Raw genomic sequence first — 15,578 nt, 5'->3', positions numbered from 1 at the left:
TGTCTGACTCACATACCATCACTGGGATTGCACCTTAGCAATTGCATCCCCTCTCCCCTCGATGTGGTGAGTGGGGCCATGAAGGTAGAGGCAAGCGCGGCGGCAGCACTGAACTTAGGGACAGGTCTGCTGCAGGCAGCTGATGACCCAAAGCTGCTGTGTCCATCCTAGGTCCTGAGTGAAGCAGCAGGGAGCATGCTACAGCATGACTTGACATAACACTTCTTTTAAGGTAGGATTCTAGACTGTTAGGAGACCTGTCACCTGCCGAGAAAAAGACTGCATTTCCATTATATCCTGTACAACAGTGAATACAAACCAGGTTTAGCAAAGAGCTGCTAAAGAGATCTCTGTGGGTAAAGGGTCTTCCCTGCAGAAGAATAAATGGGTGGGATGTAATCTCAAGTAGCAAATGGGGTGACAGAGCTCCTCCAAAGCCCGGCAGCAAAACCTCTCTCCTGGCCTTGTGCTGTGCAGGCGTAAGTACAGACACCGCAGTCTCTGTTGGGGTGCTGCATCTGTCTTCCTTATGGCATGACTGACTTAATTCCATCCTACAGATCATGGGTTCCCTTTCCGCATTTCTAAGCTACACATCAAATCCTTTTAATCTGTCTGGATAACTTATTCAGTCCTGTCTTTTCATCAGTCTTTGTACTTCCTTAAATTTCCCTGTTCATATTCTCCACCTCATGTTTTTTATCTTCCACTTTTATCTTGTTCTCTGTCCTGTTCTGCATCACAGTACTGTCCCACATACTTAAGATGATCTATTGCCTTTGAAGTAACAAGCCACAAATAATATAGCTTGTGTATATCATCTCCATTTATGTCTATTTCAGTGTTTCTTTTTGCATTTGCAGTAATCTTTATCATATTAAGATTAAACCTCCTGAATTCTTTCCAGCTCTTTCTGTCTCATTTGTTCTTCTGGGCATTGCTGAATTTGTTATTTTTTCTCCTTCTAGTTCTTTTCTGATGATCCTTTTGGATAGTCAGTGTTTCCAATATTTAGTAATCTGAAACAATTTCTAAATTCTATTTTTATTTCAAACCAAATTTTTGTCTAAGATTTCAGCGCTGCGTGTACATACATTGAAAGCAGACACCCTTTTTCCTTCTGTCATCATAGAATCTGACTAGTTTTGGTGAGGAATTGGCTGTGGCTGATTCAAACCTCTGCTTGATTTCCTATACTTCTTCTTGCATTATCAGTGCTAGGCAGTGTGTATTTTTTCAGAGTAGTCGATCTCTGTCAATTAATAATTTTTTAATATGCTATATCTTAAGCTGTTTTTTAATATCACATTTGATCCTGCTGTATACTCTTTTTCCTTCAGTGCCTTTCTAATAACATGCACCCCGATTCTTCAAACGTTCCCTTTCGTTTTTATCTGTTGTGTCATTCATTACTGCTGTTATTCCTCCTTTGTTTGTCAGTTTGGGTTGGTTAAAAGATCTTTTGGCATCGTTCGTCTTCTGGGTGTGCTGACTTGGGACTTTGAGAAGGCAAGGCACTCAGGATGCTGGCCGACGCTTGACTCCATGTCGTATTAAAATTTAAGTCTTGTTAATATAAAGATGAGAGAGCACTCCTTGTTCTTTTAATAAAGCAAGTTTGGAGTTTTTTAATGTCGTGACTGTACTGCTCAAAGGAAAATTAACTATTTGTTCAGTGGCACCGGCAAATTGTAATTCCTCATTAATTCACTGGGCACGTAAAACAAGGATGAGAACAGAGTAATACCCTTGCTTCAGCCCTGAGCTGTCTTCCTCTACGTGGGTTCCGTGGTCTGTCTCTTTCTTGAGACAACCGATATGGAGTCAGTCAACCATCAGCTAAGGAAAAAGTGGCTTTGTCCAGTGGATGCATGTCCTCCACAAAGTAGCCCAAGACTGTTTGTTTTATTTTACTTGTAAAAGAATTAAATTACTACATGATCTCCAGGGTGCAGGCATTATCATGGGCTTATTTGACATGACCTGCACAGGTTTATCAGCAGCAGACAGTAGTCTTCATACTGAAATCTGCTACTTTTGCTGCTTTTGTTGCTGCTAATGCTAACGCAATGCAACGACTGTAAGGAGAAACTCAGCGTCATCCATCCAAATCAGTTGCTGCTGCAAGCACTGCGTGCAGGGGAATGCTCCGAGCCTGACTTTTTGAGACATGCAGCAAACTCATCTTTCCTGGATGAGCGGCAGCCTCAATGCAAATATTTCCAAGTGAAATGCTATGATGTTTGTTACATAGGCAGTGACACTGGCAACTTTCAGTTAACTTTCGATCTTAACATTTCTAAATCTGCACTCAGAGCTTTGTTAGAACAGACCAATAAATGTTAAGGAACTTCTAGAGGGTAAAATATCTGTCTTCTTTATTTAGAAGTGGAAACTACGAAAGATTTTCTAAACAAATGGTTCTTAACATGCCAGGAAGATGCCTGGTTAAGTAGCTGGAAAAATGTTTTCAGTAAACAACTTGCTGCTTGTCTAATAGTAACTTCACAGTGTAAGTTCAGTATTAATTTTCTGGAGCAGTAGCTCATCTTTATCACTTAGCTTCAGCATTCCAAAAGGAAATTGTTTCCATAATCTGTCAAAAGAGTTGCTGGGCCATTATTACTTTACATGGCTATTAAGAAATGAGCAACCAAGACCTAGGTCAGTTAAATCTGTGCTAAAGATAAGACTCTGTGGTTATAATCTGCACTGGTCACTGGATTTTGTTTTCTGACTATAGACAAGGACTTAGTTCTCCTTACAAGTATTTCCATGGCAAGGCAACTGAATCACAGTGTAAAACTGTGGCAGAGAGAGAAAATTATTTTAGCCTTATAAATTTGCAACAGCACATTCAGAAATACGGAAAGAGGTTCATTGAAACATTTGAATGTTACACTGCTATTCGTAAATGTCAAAGTGAATAGAGGCTTAACCAATAAACTACCAATCTGGTAATTTGCCAAATGCATGGGATGGGTCAATCCTACCACAGCATTTAAGATTTTCTACGAGAATTCTGTTATGCAGTTCTTAAAAAAAAAAAAAGCCAACCAAAACAACAAAAGAGTTTTTTTCCTTTCTGATCTTCTATTTATCCTCATCCCTCAAAAGCTGTGTGTGATACACAGTATCCCTTTGCCCATAAAGCTAGATGTCTTTACAAGGACTGCCTCTTACGGCAGTGGGGAGCAGTGGTGTTTCCACCTGAAGCAATGTCTCTGTGTCTGTAGCAGTCTTTTTAGCATGGAAATGATCTCTCAATAGGGCAGCTTTAATCTCTGGAAATAGGCCAAATATTATCTAATGCAGCACAAGAGCTGCACAATACTATTTGTGGTAATACTATGCAGAGGTCACCTTTGCCATATTTCAATCAAGTATTGAAGGGAAATGGGATCATTATTGCTCTGGCTGCCCAAGTGTGCCCTCTGGAAGCTTAACTGGACGAAGAGAAGACATGCATCTCCTATATTGACAGTGAACTAAAGAAATACTTCCCAGACCCTTCATTTGTAAAAAAGGTGAGCCTTTTCAGCAGCCGCTGAATTGGCTGAGAGATTATTGTACTTACTACATAGTCCAAAAAAAAAGACAACTTAGAAACCAGCATCCGGAACCCGAAACTTAAAGCTGCAGTCTGGATGAGATTTTTTCACTTTCTAAAACATTATGGAGAACAATGACATTGTCATAAATAGAAAAAAGCTTAAATATTGGAGTGGAGATTGGTTTAAGGCCGTGCAGGAGTGCTTTGCAGATTCCAGGACAGAGATTTTGCTTCACCGGTTTACCTGGCCATGACAGCTGATGTGCGTGAGGGCAGAACGGAGTCTCTCATCAAGCAGCAGCTACCCCAATTCTATCAGGCATAAACCTTGTCTCTTCCAGTAAAGTAAGTGTCAAAACAGAGACCAGTCGTGGTAAAGTTGTTCTATGTGAGCATTTTTTGGTATGTTAATCTTTCAGCTTGCTGTAACTCACGCCTATTATATGTTCATAAATGGGATTATGCCACCTTACACATTTATAAAGTCAGGCTTCACTGTTGCATTTCAATGCACCCCACATAATGGAAAGTAAGACAGCAAATACCTTCTGTTCTGATTTACCTCTTTCTGCCTGAGAAGAAACAAACCTTTTATCTTCATCTCATGTATTATTACTAGCAAATTTCTGAAGTATACATGTAAGATTCTAGACTCTGCAGTACTGCACGCAACTTCCAGAAATGGTAAAAGATTTAGTATCTGCTTTGTTTGAGGCTTCAAAGAGTGTGTTTCTGCTTTGCAGAAGTAAAATCCTTAGGAACAAATTCCAAATCAGATTTTGAATGTAATTAGTAACAAAAGTGTAGCAAAGTAACTTCGGAGGAGGAGATTATACTAATATTATTAATCCAGTAGCTCAATTTATTTGATCCCAATCTCTTTTTCTACCAGTCTATTCTGTGATACTCAGGAGCATCACTATAGTTTTCCATATAGTATTTTCAGAACCTTAATAAGTTCCACTTATTTTTCCATATTTAAAAAAAAAAAAGTACTGCTGTTGAAATGCAAGTGGTGATTGTAACTGGTTAACATGATTGTACAGAGAAAGCAAATAAAGTCTGTAAAATTTCATTAAGAGTAAGTTATTATGTAAATTGCATGCCAGGAAGAAGACCTGGAAAGCTGAGTAACTTGTAGTTCTAAGGAATAAGCAACTTTTCACCTGCAAGTTTTTACTGAAAGGGTGATATATACAGGAATCAAAAGTATCTGAATGCCCAAAGGTACAGTATAATAAATGTCAAAGCTCAACTGGAGAAAGATACTCTGCAAAAAAAGACACCATGATGTTCTGTAATTGCCTTTCACTGGCAATTTATCAGTTATATTGAGTAAAAAGCCTTGGAAGCTCCACTTAGGTTATAAAAGAGTATTATTTCCATTTCATGCATCATCGTGACTGATTGAGAACATAAAGACCAAATTACTTCTGGATGCATCTGCATAACTCTACAGCCCGCAGTGATGTAGCACTGTTTTATCTGGCTATATAATTCAGGGTGGTTTTATTTACAAAATAGCCCTGTGGATTTCATGATTTTATGCACGTTTCTTCTTGGGCTCTCTCTGCAGGAGTAAATGGAATAAAATGTACCAAAAAACTTGGTTTGACAGTAAAGGCAGCAAAGTCACTCTGGAACCAGGAAAAAAAAAATAAAATCTATTCAACTGAATTTGGTGTGAAAATTTCAGTATTATTTATGCAGAACCAGACAAGTCATTTAACAAACTAGTATGCTCCACTTTCACCTAATTCTAGTTCTCTCCTCAAAAATGTCTTGGAAAAACAGAAAGAAACAGCAAAAATTTTCCTTTCAGTTTTGCAGTCAAAATTCCAGTTTCCTTCCCAGACTATCTGTAGTTGGCTTTGAGTTTGTTTTTTTGGTTTTTTTTTAAAGGGAGCTTTTACTGATAAAGCTCTGCAGAGCACAGGAGATGTCACACACAATTTTAATTTGCTCCTCTGGTAATTTGTAAATTGACTCTGTTTGGTTTGGGTCTGTCTGTCTGTTCTGTCCCCAGGGTCAGCGGACTTTCTCCTTTCATGGGAGACAACGACAACGAAACCCTGGCCAATGTTACCTCAGCAACGTGGGACTTCGATGATGAGGCTTTTGATGAAATCTCCGATGATGCCAAGGACTTTATCAGCAATCTACTAAAGAAAGATATGAAGTAAAGCTGTTGGACTTGATAAACTTTCTATGTTTACATTTAGCTGAACTTGTCATTCTTGTTTCCCACTGTGAATCTCCACGCTGAGGCAGGCGCCTCTGGCAGTTCTTCATCAGGAGCTCTGCGTGCCGTCTGTCTGTGTGTGCAGCTCACACTTATTTTACGTCCAGGGTGCAGGGTCTGAATGGAGCCCTCGCTTTTAATCGCCTGCTCATTCTGCTTTTCCCTTCCCTTGGGCAAGATGCACCCTGAGGTTTTGTGTGGCTACTCTTATCGTCACTACCCTGTCACACACAGTCCTGCACGACATGTTCTGTCTTGATCTGAATGGGTTGCAATTTTGCCAGATTTCCATGTGTTGCTTGTAAGTGCGGTATCTCTGAGTAGGAACCTTTCCTATAAATCTAGTAATTGGGCAAGAAAATAAAAAATCAGAGTTGGAAGCTCTGTTTACAGCACTCTGAACAAACCAAGGGGAAAAAACATGCTTCTTCCAATGAGTTTGCAGTCAGATGGATGGAGAACAGAGGGTCATTTATCTGTGTACCATGAAAAAAAGTGAAGAATGGGTGTGACTTAGTTAGAGATTTGGACATTTCTATTTCATTAAACGTTCAGTGCTGCAGGGAAGGAGGGCATATTAAGTGGTGGGAAAGGGGAAATCTCTGTAAGTGAAGGAAAGGAGATCTGGGACACAGTTCTGCCAGCATGAGGTAGCTGAATCATTGCCATTGTGGCTCTGCTGTATGTGTTCCTGCCTAAAACATTGGGCTTTTCGTGCTTTGTTTTATAATGTTTTACTACCACTTGAAAATGCACAGTTTTCTCTCAAAAAAAAGGTACAGAAATTCTGAAAGTGAGTTTAAGAAACACGCACGGCTGTGAAAGCAGTGCCGTGTGATCTGTGGTGCTAAATTTAGGAAACAGAAAAATCAGCTCTCAGAAAAGAGAGCGCAAAATAACGTTAAAGCAGGTAGGTTCAACTATGGTTAACACTGACTAGTCTTTTTGTGTAAAAACAGGAGTCGCTTCAATTGTACTCAGTGTCTTCAGCATCCTTGGCTGCAAAAAGACACCAAAAACATGGAAGCCAAAAAACTTTCCAAAGATAGGATGAAGAAATATATGGCCAGAAGAAAATGGCAGGTAATAAAGAGGACATAGAACTGGGCTACTTATCCTCCTAAGTCTCTTTATTTCTACTGTTCGTGATTCTGAGAAACATGACATGCCAGGTGGTTGGTTTCTGCTGCTGGTGAAAGCTCCAGCGTGGCCAGAGGACGAATGCAGCAAAGCAGGTTTGGTTTCTGCGGGCGAGCAGTAGGAGGGTGCACAGCTGCATGTATGTAACACGTGAGGATTCCAGTTCAGGCTACTAAAAGGTGTATGAGTTCAAGTATAACTTTTCCTATTCTTCTGGGCGTATGACCGTCTGTGCCCTCTCCATGCCTCTGAGGGCTGGGGGATGATGTTATCCTGAACAAACCTGAACAGCTAGGGAAGCACTTATCCACTTGGCCTCTTGAAAGATACCTCATTTTGTGGTAGTTTCATTCTCCTAAGCCAGTAGTTCTGTCCTGTTGGAGCACCAAGCTTCTCATGGATTTGGTCAGATTGGTTTAATGATTTTCTTTGATGTATTTGGTCTCCATATCTTCTTTTTTCTTAATGCTGGAACTGTTGTAGCAGGTCCATCTGTGCCATTCTGATAGCTAGGGCAGTTGAGGTATAAAATCCTGGATTCAGCCTTTTCAGTAGCCTACAAAATATTCATTTATGTAAATCTACTTTATATTTCTTCTTGTATTCTACTGTCTGTGTTTCTTAGGAGCTTATGCAAGCTGTGCTAAAATACAAGTATCCGTACTAGAGGCAACGTAGTTTGAGCATATTTTAGTATCCTGGTGGTTGATTCTCGAGCCTGTCAGAGGTCTGCTTCCATCGTGCAGACGGTACTTTCTCATTCATTTCATATTAGCTGGTTATTCATCCTTGATGAAACTCAGTCCAGCCCATACGGCTATGGAAAGAGCCGTCCGCCACCAGAGCAGAGTTCCAGTTAAACAGGACATAGCTCTTTGCTGGCCCTCCTCTCGCACAGTGCTTTTTATCCGCAGCTACCAGAGACATTCATTTAGGTATGAGTTCATCAGGGGAAGTTTATATCTGCAACTAAATTTGGTAATTCAGACCAGCCTGCTCTGTCTCTCCTAAAACAACAGAGCTATATATAAGCAGTTTGTCCAACAATTCCAGCGAGGTTTGCGGAGATCCCAGATAATTTGTCCGAAGCACGATTGTTACAGAAAATCACATGCCTTTTGGATTGGATTGATCAGAAGCCTTTTATGTTATGTCTTAGAAAACAGGCCATGCTGTCCGAGCAATAGGAAGGCTGTCGTCCATGGCAATGATTTCTGGTATGAGTGGGAGGAAGGCCTCTGGGAGCTCGCCTACCAGCCCTATAAATGCAGACAAAGTAGAGAACGAAGGTAAGGAATTTTTCTGCACCGTATTTTTACCTCTTTGTGAATCCTACTAAAACTTTTAGCAAAATTCTAGAGATCAATCGTTAAGTTAGTTATTCCTGCGCACGCGCTCTCTCTCTCTTTGTTCCTTTTTTTTTTTTTTAAAGAAATCTATCAAAAATTCATTTTTCTCGTATTGTTCTGCTACTCAAAATGCCCCAGTATAAATATGGGCAGTAAACTCTTCTCTTTTTAAAGCCAAAGAATTAAGGCAGATTTGTCGGCTGCACTTTCTGTCAGTTTGGGACTGTGTGTTTATACAAAGATTGGAGTGCTGTACTGCCTTCCCGTGCAAGCCAGCAAGCAATAACGTATTAACGCTTGCTGTAACCAAGACGTGTGCTCTGCCTTAGCCATGCTCCTCGGGCAGGCGTTTAAGAACAAAAATAATGTGCCTACACCATTCCCCTATGCCCCCATTTGAAATGTAGGTTTGTGGGGTGCAACAATCAGAAGCGCAGATGTTTGACACTTCTGAAAATCAAGCAAGTAATTCTGACATATCCACATAGATTGTCAGCCTGATACAACTGGAACTGGTTTACCCCTCTGACTAGCAAAAATCCAGGTTTGGTTAGAAACAAATTCAAGGAAAAAGTAAAGATGATTCATAGCGTGGTGGCCTGCATGTTGATTTCATTCTATTTATGGTCTGAATCTTTGTCCTGCTGCGAAAGATTGGCACAAAACTTAGCAGCTAACGTCCTCACTGTCCCATTAGCCTTACAGAATTAAGTGAAATAAAAGATGCTTTCCCTACCATCTGGTAATTAAAAATTAAAATGCATCTTTTGAGAACATGGCCTGTAAAATAATTAACTATTTCTTTACTCTCCTCCAGATGCTTTCCTTGAAGAAGTGGCTGAAGAAAAGCCTCATGTAAAGCCATATTTTACTAAAACAATCCTTGACATAGAGGTTGTAGAAGGAAGTGCTGCTAGATTTGACTGCAAAATTGAAGGTACTTTGAATTTGCGTAGCTGATTCTTTCTTTCCTTCCTTGCCAGCTTTCTGCATTGTGCTGTTGTTTCTATTTTTTTTTTAATGTATTATTGTTGAGTTGGTGCCATTTTGGTTTACCAATATCTGCATGTCACAGCATGAAAATGTTGCAATAACAGAAATTATTTGGAGCTGCACGGGCTTGTTCTGTGCTTGCCATAGAACAGAAGTCTCCGAGAGTCAATGTTTGAATGACTAATTCAGGATAGCCAAGTGGGAACAGTAAGATGATTTTTGAGTGTAGAAATGGTAAAAACGAGATCCAATGTAGTACCACAAATTGCAAGAGTACACTCTGGGAGACTGCTAACCAGAAACCAAGAATTCGTAGGCATTCACTTGTCTGAAATGCCAGAAAAGTTTCAGGTGACCTCAAGATAACTTTAAGCCACACATACATTGTGTTAAAGGCAAAGGAGTCCCTAACAGTGTATCTGTGTGAGAAGTAATGATAATATCATTGCGCTGGTTACAAAAGTCACATCTAGAAAATACGGTATTGTTGTGGGGTTTTTGACTTGCGAGTTCAAGAAAGAAAACTCTGACTGGAATATATAGATAAAAGTTTATGAGAAAGTGTTTAAGGAGCTTGGGCTTGGTCAGCCCCACAGTCTGAAGGCCAAGACCGCTAGCACTTCTATTGCGATGAGACTGAACCATCTGTATTGCAGCTGTTAAGGAAAACGAGAAATTAGGCAGAGCTGTTAAAAAAAATGGATGGAGTCGATACCATACTGCATGTGTTTGAGTTAGACAATTTCTAATCTTAAAACGAGGTTCAGAAACTGCTTCACTGACCTTCTGCTTGTTTGTTTCTGTGCTCCTAATCTCTTTCACTGCCTGTGTTTCCTACCTCACAGCGGAGATGTGAGGATGGATTATTGTTGCTGATGGATGCTCAGCGTGAGGGGTATGTGCACAAGTACTGCATGAAATAAAATCAATGGATGTACCACGGCTGATGTTTCAAAATTTCCAGTGAATCACTGTAACGGTTGTTGTGTATTAAGGATTCCTGCACTTTATTTCTGCTCAGTAGGAAGTCATCCTCCCATCACAGTCCAGAACTTGGCTGAGACAACAAGCCTTCAATTTATTATAGCAGCCAAGAGTACTGTATAAGGGATTGTTCTCCAGCACGCATTGTACAGCCCTGCTCTGGATGCTTCGAGTGTAGCAGAGCCTTTGCTTCACAAAGGGCTCCAGAACTCCTGCTGAGATGCATAATCAAAATGTTTTTCTTAGACTCCCTCACTTATCCCAACAAACACCAATAGGAAATGAGAGTGCCACGGTCACCATACAGGACAGGCAGGTGTGTAAGGAGCAGATTAGGAGGAGGAAGATTCGGAATAGCCACAACAAAGCAACCTGAGGAGGATATTAAATTGTAGTTGTAGCCCAAAACACCTTACTCTTGAAATTCTAAATCTTGCTGTTGGGAACTGTGGGTTCCACAAAAGCTGCAACGTAAGGTAAGCCTCAAGTACGCCACTAAGAGTCCCTTGGTGGCCGATACCCGAGACACAGGAAAAGGTGTCTGCAGTCACTGCCAAAGTAGTGGACTCGAGTGAGTACCTCAGTGCTGTCTGTCATTTTTTTGCTATTCATAATAAAGTCATTTTGGGTAAACGAGAAGTAAAAAAAGCCTGAGATCATCTATATTTATTTTAAATCGAATTCAATGAAATATTTATGTATCAACATAGCAGCGTGTCCATATACAGATGTGGAATAAATGCTTGAAGTAATTACAGACTGGTTAATACTCGTTGATTGCAATTGCTGTTCTCTCTCCACCATCGCAGGCTACCCCGACCCTGAGGTGATGTGGTACAAAGATGATCAGCCTGTCAAGGAGTCCCGTCATTTCCAGATAGATTACGATGAGGATGGGAACTGTTCTTTGACTATTTCTGAAGTATGTGGGGACGATGATGCCAAATACACCTGCAAAGCTGTTAACAGCCTTGGGGAAGCCACGTGCACCGCAGAACTCCTTGTGGAAACAATGGGAAAAGAAGGAGAAGATGAAGATGAGGAGGAGGAAGAATGAAACAAGGCTCAAAGAAAAAAAAAAATTGAAAAAGATCTATTTAAAGACTCTCCTTTTAAGGCTCAGAAAACCAAGTTATCAAAAGCACCTTGTGTGATACATAGGTCTTTGGGGGGTTGTTTTTTCAGCATGATCAGTTGATACCTGTTTTTTTATATATGGGCATTAATTTAAATCAGCAGGCAATTTTAACTTGCTAGCATGATTGGATTTACTTTAAGCAAGCCATCAGCTAAGTTGCCCAGTCTGTTTTGAAAATTAAATGTGTGGAAAACAAGTCTATAGTTATATTCTGAACGCCTTAAAGAAAAAGTCTATTTACTGAGCTCATTGCTCTATACCATCACTCTCCTCAGCCAAAATTGCAGCTAAGTTGGCTCCCCAAGATCTACTTTAGAAGGAATTGTTTGCCTGACACGCAGTGAATCTCTCCAGTCCTAAGAAAATGGCTGCTCCCTGAGCAGTATCTTCTATAAGGGAAGGTCTGACACAGCCAGCATTGTGATTTTGGTGTTGGTGTGTTTCATTTCTCCTTTGTTTTAAAAGAATTTCACTGTCCTAACTTCACACACATTTACTGCCCTTTCTAAGTGCGCTGTTAGTGCCATCATCATACTGGCTAAAGTCAAACATCCAGGTGGTGTCCTGAGATACTTCTGACCTTGCTTTTAACCAGCTGATCACTCCTTGTCACCTTTCCCTTATAGAACCTGCCACTTCAGCGCAGTTACAGCTGCCTACTTAAGAAACAGACTGAAAACACAAAGACTGAGAACATTTTCTGTTGTTCTGGTCAGTCTAATAATGGCTTATGATTCATATATATGTTGCTGTGAAAAAAAAAAACAGGTTATTGCACAATCGGTGACTTCTACGTGCATGTGTGTGAATGGAATCCCAGGTTAAAGTTTTCTTGCATTTATTTGGCGATTGCAAAACAGATTTCAACTGATGATAAGCTGGAAACTCCCACAGATTTTTGGAGTAGCCAAAAAGATAGTAGCCTGGATTACAAACTCCTTTATACTTAGCAGTTTCCAAAGAATCCTAACCTATATAGGACCTATTGCTACTTTATGAGCTTGACTGTCTTGTTTTTGTCTTGAACCTGCACCAGTAAGGCTGTTGCGTTTTTAAAAAATGCAGGAAAACAAAACAAAACAAAACAAATCCAAAACCCAGTTTTCTTTCTCAGAAATGGTTAATGCACTCAGACTTAGTAACTTTGCTTTCCTTTCACAGTATTGGCACTTTTATTTTTTTTGTTGTTATCGTTCAGAGGTAATATCGGAGGCTGCAAGGTGACATGCATAATCCAAAACCAGTGTGTCTTATATCTATGTATCATTCCAAAAGTGATTCTTTTTCTTTTCCACTTTTTGTGTGTAAAGTGCAACCATTTGCATTTCAAAGGTTACCTCTTTGAAAAACAAACAAACATTACCTTAACTCCTCACCTTTAAGTAGTCAGTGTACTTTAATACAGGTGTGTACATTATCAACTTTAGGTTGTTTGATACTACCCAGTTGTGTATGTGTTTCATATGATTTGCTCTTCTACATTCAAAGCTGAACTGATGTGGATGACACGATGGTTTTTAACTGCTTTACTCTGTTGCTAAGTTCAGATCGCCAGCATGTCTCTTCCTTTTCCATTGATAAAAACCTCTTGTTATACTAAACACAGAATTGCCACAATTCCTTATACAGAAAGGTTTTGAATCTGATTTAGAGCATACAGAGCTTTTCTCACGTTTTTTCAAATGTTTTAGGCAACAACGGGGTGTATTTTGTACCTTAATAAAAATATGCTAATGTGCTCCCAGTTTGTTAAACCATCAGAATTGCAAAGATGAGAACGCTACGGCTGTAGTTACTCACAGTTCCTAAATAAATAATACCACAAAGCACGCTCCTTGTCTACTCTGTTGCAGGCGTCACTGCACACACGTTGGCTACGCGTATCAGTAACAGCGGTCTTCTCCTGTTCTGTCCTGAGACCTGCTTGGCACAGAGATGGGTGAGATGGCAACAGTGAAACCTCCTTATCTTTGTGCTGGGCTGCACTTCTACCCCAGCAGCCCAGGCTGTGGTTTTCTTTTACAGTTGAGTCTCTTATGGTGGGGAAACATGTACTTCAGAAAGACTGCAAGGGCAAGAGAGAAAAAATCCAGGCAAGTCTTACACCGATGTTCCTAGAATCTGTAAAGATGAAGGTACTTAGCAAAATGCTTGCGCTGCCTTTATGCAGACTTCTTTTAACATGCAGTCAAAGACACCACGGACCATGCAGGGCCACGCAAAAACTGCCTAAAGCAAAGATTGTGAAACATCCTGCTTGTAGCAACAAGTTTCTTGAGCAAATCTTCAGCCCTCGAAACAGTCATCTTTGCCAGATGTGCTCTACTGTCCTGTGCATGTATCTAACGGTACTCATTGACTGCTGGTTTCCGTTCAGGTAGGCACATGTATAAAGCAGTAGAAGGTGCGGCTCTGATGGCCTGGTCTGCAGGATGGGCAAGGTCTGTGGGTACACATACCGGTATCAGCACCCACAGCTCAATACTGGTGCTCCTGCACAGACCCTCCCTTCCCTCTCCTCCTTTACTAGCCCATCAATGTCCCATGGGCTAGAAACTGCCACCTTTTCCTTTTCCTCAAGGATGTAACTAGCTTACCATCTCCTTGTTGCCTCCTTTTACCATCCCTTCTCGTCTGCAGGAATGGCCTCTACTTCAAAAACGATGTCATACGTATCTGATTCAACTCTGAGCAATTGACTCCAACCTGTATTTGACCTTAATTTTTTTGTGTTGTTTGAAGAATAGAAGAAAGATTATTCTATTTCCACTGAAGAAGGATATTTTATGTACTTGAAATCCTAATTTTGCCAGCCATCCTAGTTGGTTTAATAAAGGGTATTACCACTTCCTCTAAGTCTTGTCTTGCTTGTATAATGTTCTCAGAGAGCCACTCCTGGCGTGCGGTAGGGTGGAAGTAGCCGAGGTTACGCCAGACATTGTTACTGCCCAAGACGGACTGGCCACTGGTTTTCACTGCTTGGGTTTCTAGATTTGCAGAAACAAATTAATTAACTTAATTACTGGCCTGTCCAACCACTCAAGCTTCCTGTGCATGCTCCTGGTTGATGAAGAGACCTTTGCTAATTGCATGTGCGCCATGCGGAGAGTTCTCCATCAGCGTTTCTCTTTGCTCACCAGGAAGACAGCACACGACATTGCAGCTCTCTCTTCTGTAGTGTCAGGGTTTGAAAACACAGAAATTTTTTTTATTTGCATACACGAATAAAGAACGATCCGTTTCTCTAAAATTTATTGTAATATTTATTGGAACATCGCACTAAATCGTTACTGTTTGAAAGTGAAATTCTCAGAAATGATCCTTGAATACTGAGTGCTATGGACTGCAGGAGTTGCGCGCATTATGCCATGAATTTACTGGGCCACGTGAGTTCTTACGTGAAAGCAGAATTTGCCGAAACAGACAGGGAGGGAGGGAGCCTTATGCTGATGTTCTGTACTGCTCATAAAGGAACGGCACCATAACCGGCGTGAAAAACAAATTGAGAATTGCTTCGGGAAGTTGAGAAGTAACTCTACCAAGTATTTACAATTTCTGTAGGAAAAAAAAAATATTTATTTTCATCCTTTGATTGTAACTCTTTGGAAAGGCAGCTCTATCTCCCCTGAACAGCATGCGGGGATTTGTGTTGTTATGAAAGCAACTCTGCCCGAGTTTTTGCTGTGGTGTAAAATTTCGGCAGACAATGAGTTACGGCTCCGGCTGCGCTCGGCTTCAGCAGCTTATTGAACTATAAAAGTGACACAAACCTACTAAATATTCCTAAAATAACCGCAACTCGAATTTAATTTCCCTACGGAAATGACAGACCTATTTCTTCCTGCAGGAACGAGACCGCAGGGGGGCATTTCCAACCTACTTTAAGAAGCGATGGAAAAGGTCGCTTATCACCGGCCCGAAGCGCCAGGCCTGGAGCGGGCGGCGCCACCGCAGCGCCGCGCATCCAGCGGAATTCCCCGGGAATTCGTCACCGCTCTCGCTCCGCGCTCCCCTCCGCGGGCACACGAGGATCCGGCCGTGCCCCGCAGCGCCCCGCGGGGGTCCCCACCCTGCGCTGCACCGCAGCGCGCCGGACCCGGCTGCGCCGCCCGGGGGCTCGCTCCCGCCGCCAGGCAGCAGCTCGCACGGCTGCGCGGAGCGCCCCGCCCGCCTCCGAGA

General features: G+C 41.2%; 1 protein-coding gene across 3 annotated transcripts in view; it reads left to right on the top strand.

Moving 5' to 3' along the window:
• MYLK (myosin light chain kinase) overlaps window positions 1-13,195 on the top strand; it is a 220,746-nt gene extending 207,551 nt beyond the window's left edge. For all 3 annotated transcript variants that reach the window (XM_086615378.1, XM_086615379.1, XM_086615380.1), the window contains 5 exons: window positions 5,580-5,732; window positions 6,755-6,878; window positions 8,095-8,224; window positions 9,102-9,221; window positions 11,071-13,195. In XM_086615378.1, the coding sequence (XP_086471504.1) occupies window positions 5,580-5,732; window positions 6,755-6,878; window positions 8,095-8,224; window positions 9,102-9,221; window positions 11,071-11,318 (775 nt within the window). In that variant the 3' untranslated portion in view covers window positions 11,319-13,195. The remainder of the gene's footprint in view (window positions 1-5,579; window positions 5,733-6,754; window positions 6,879-8,094; window positions 8,225-9,101; window positions 9,222-11,070) is intronic.
• Window positions 13,196-15,578: the final 2,383 nt, after the last annotated feature.

This window comes from Tauraco erythrolophus, chromosome 8 (genome assembly GCF_009769465.1).
Source record: "Tauraco erythrolophus isolate bTauEry1 chromosome 8, bTauEry1.pri, whole genome shotgun sequence".
NCBI lineage: Eukaryota > Metazoa > Chordata > Aves > Musophagiformes > Musophagidae > Tauraco > Tauraco erythrolophus.
The sequence above is the reverse complement of the archived record's forward strand: the minus strand, read 5'-3'. Positions and strand labels throughout refer to the sequence as shown.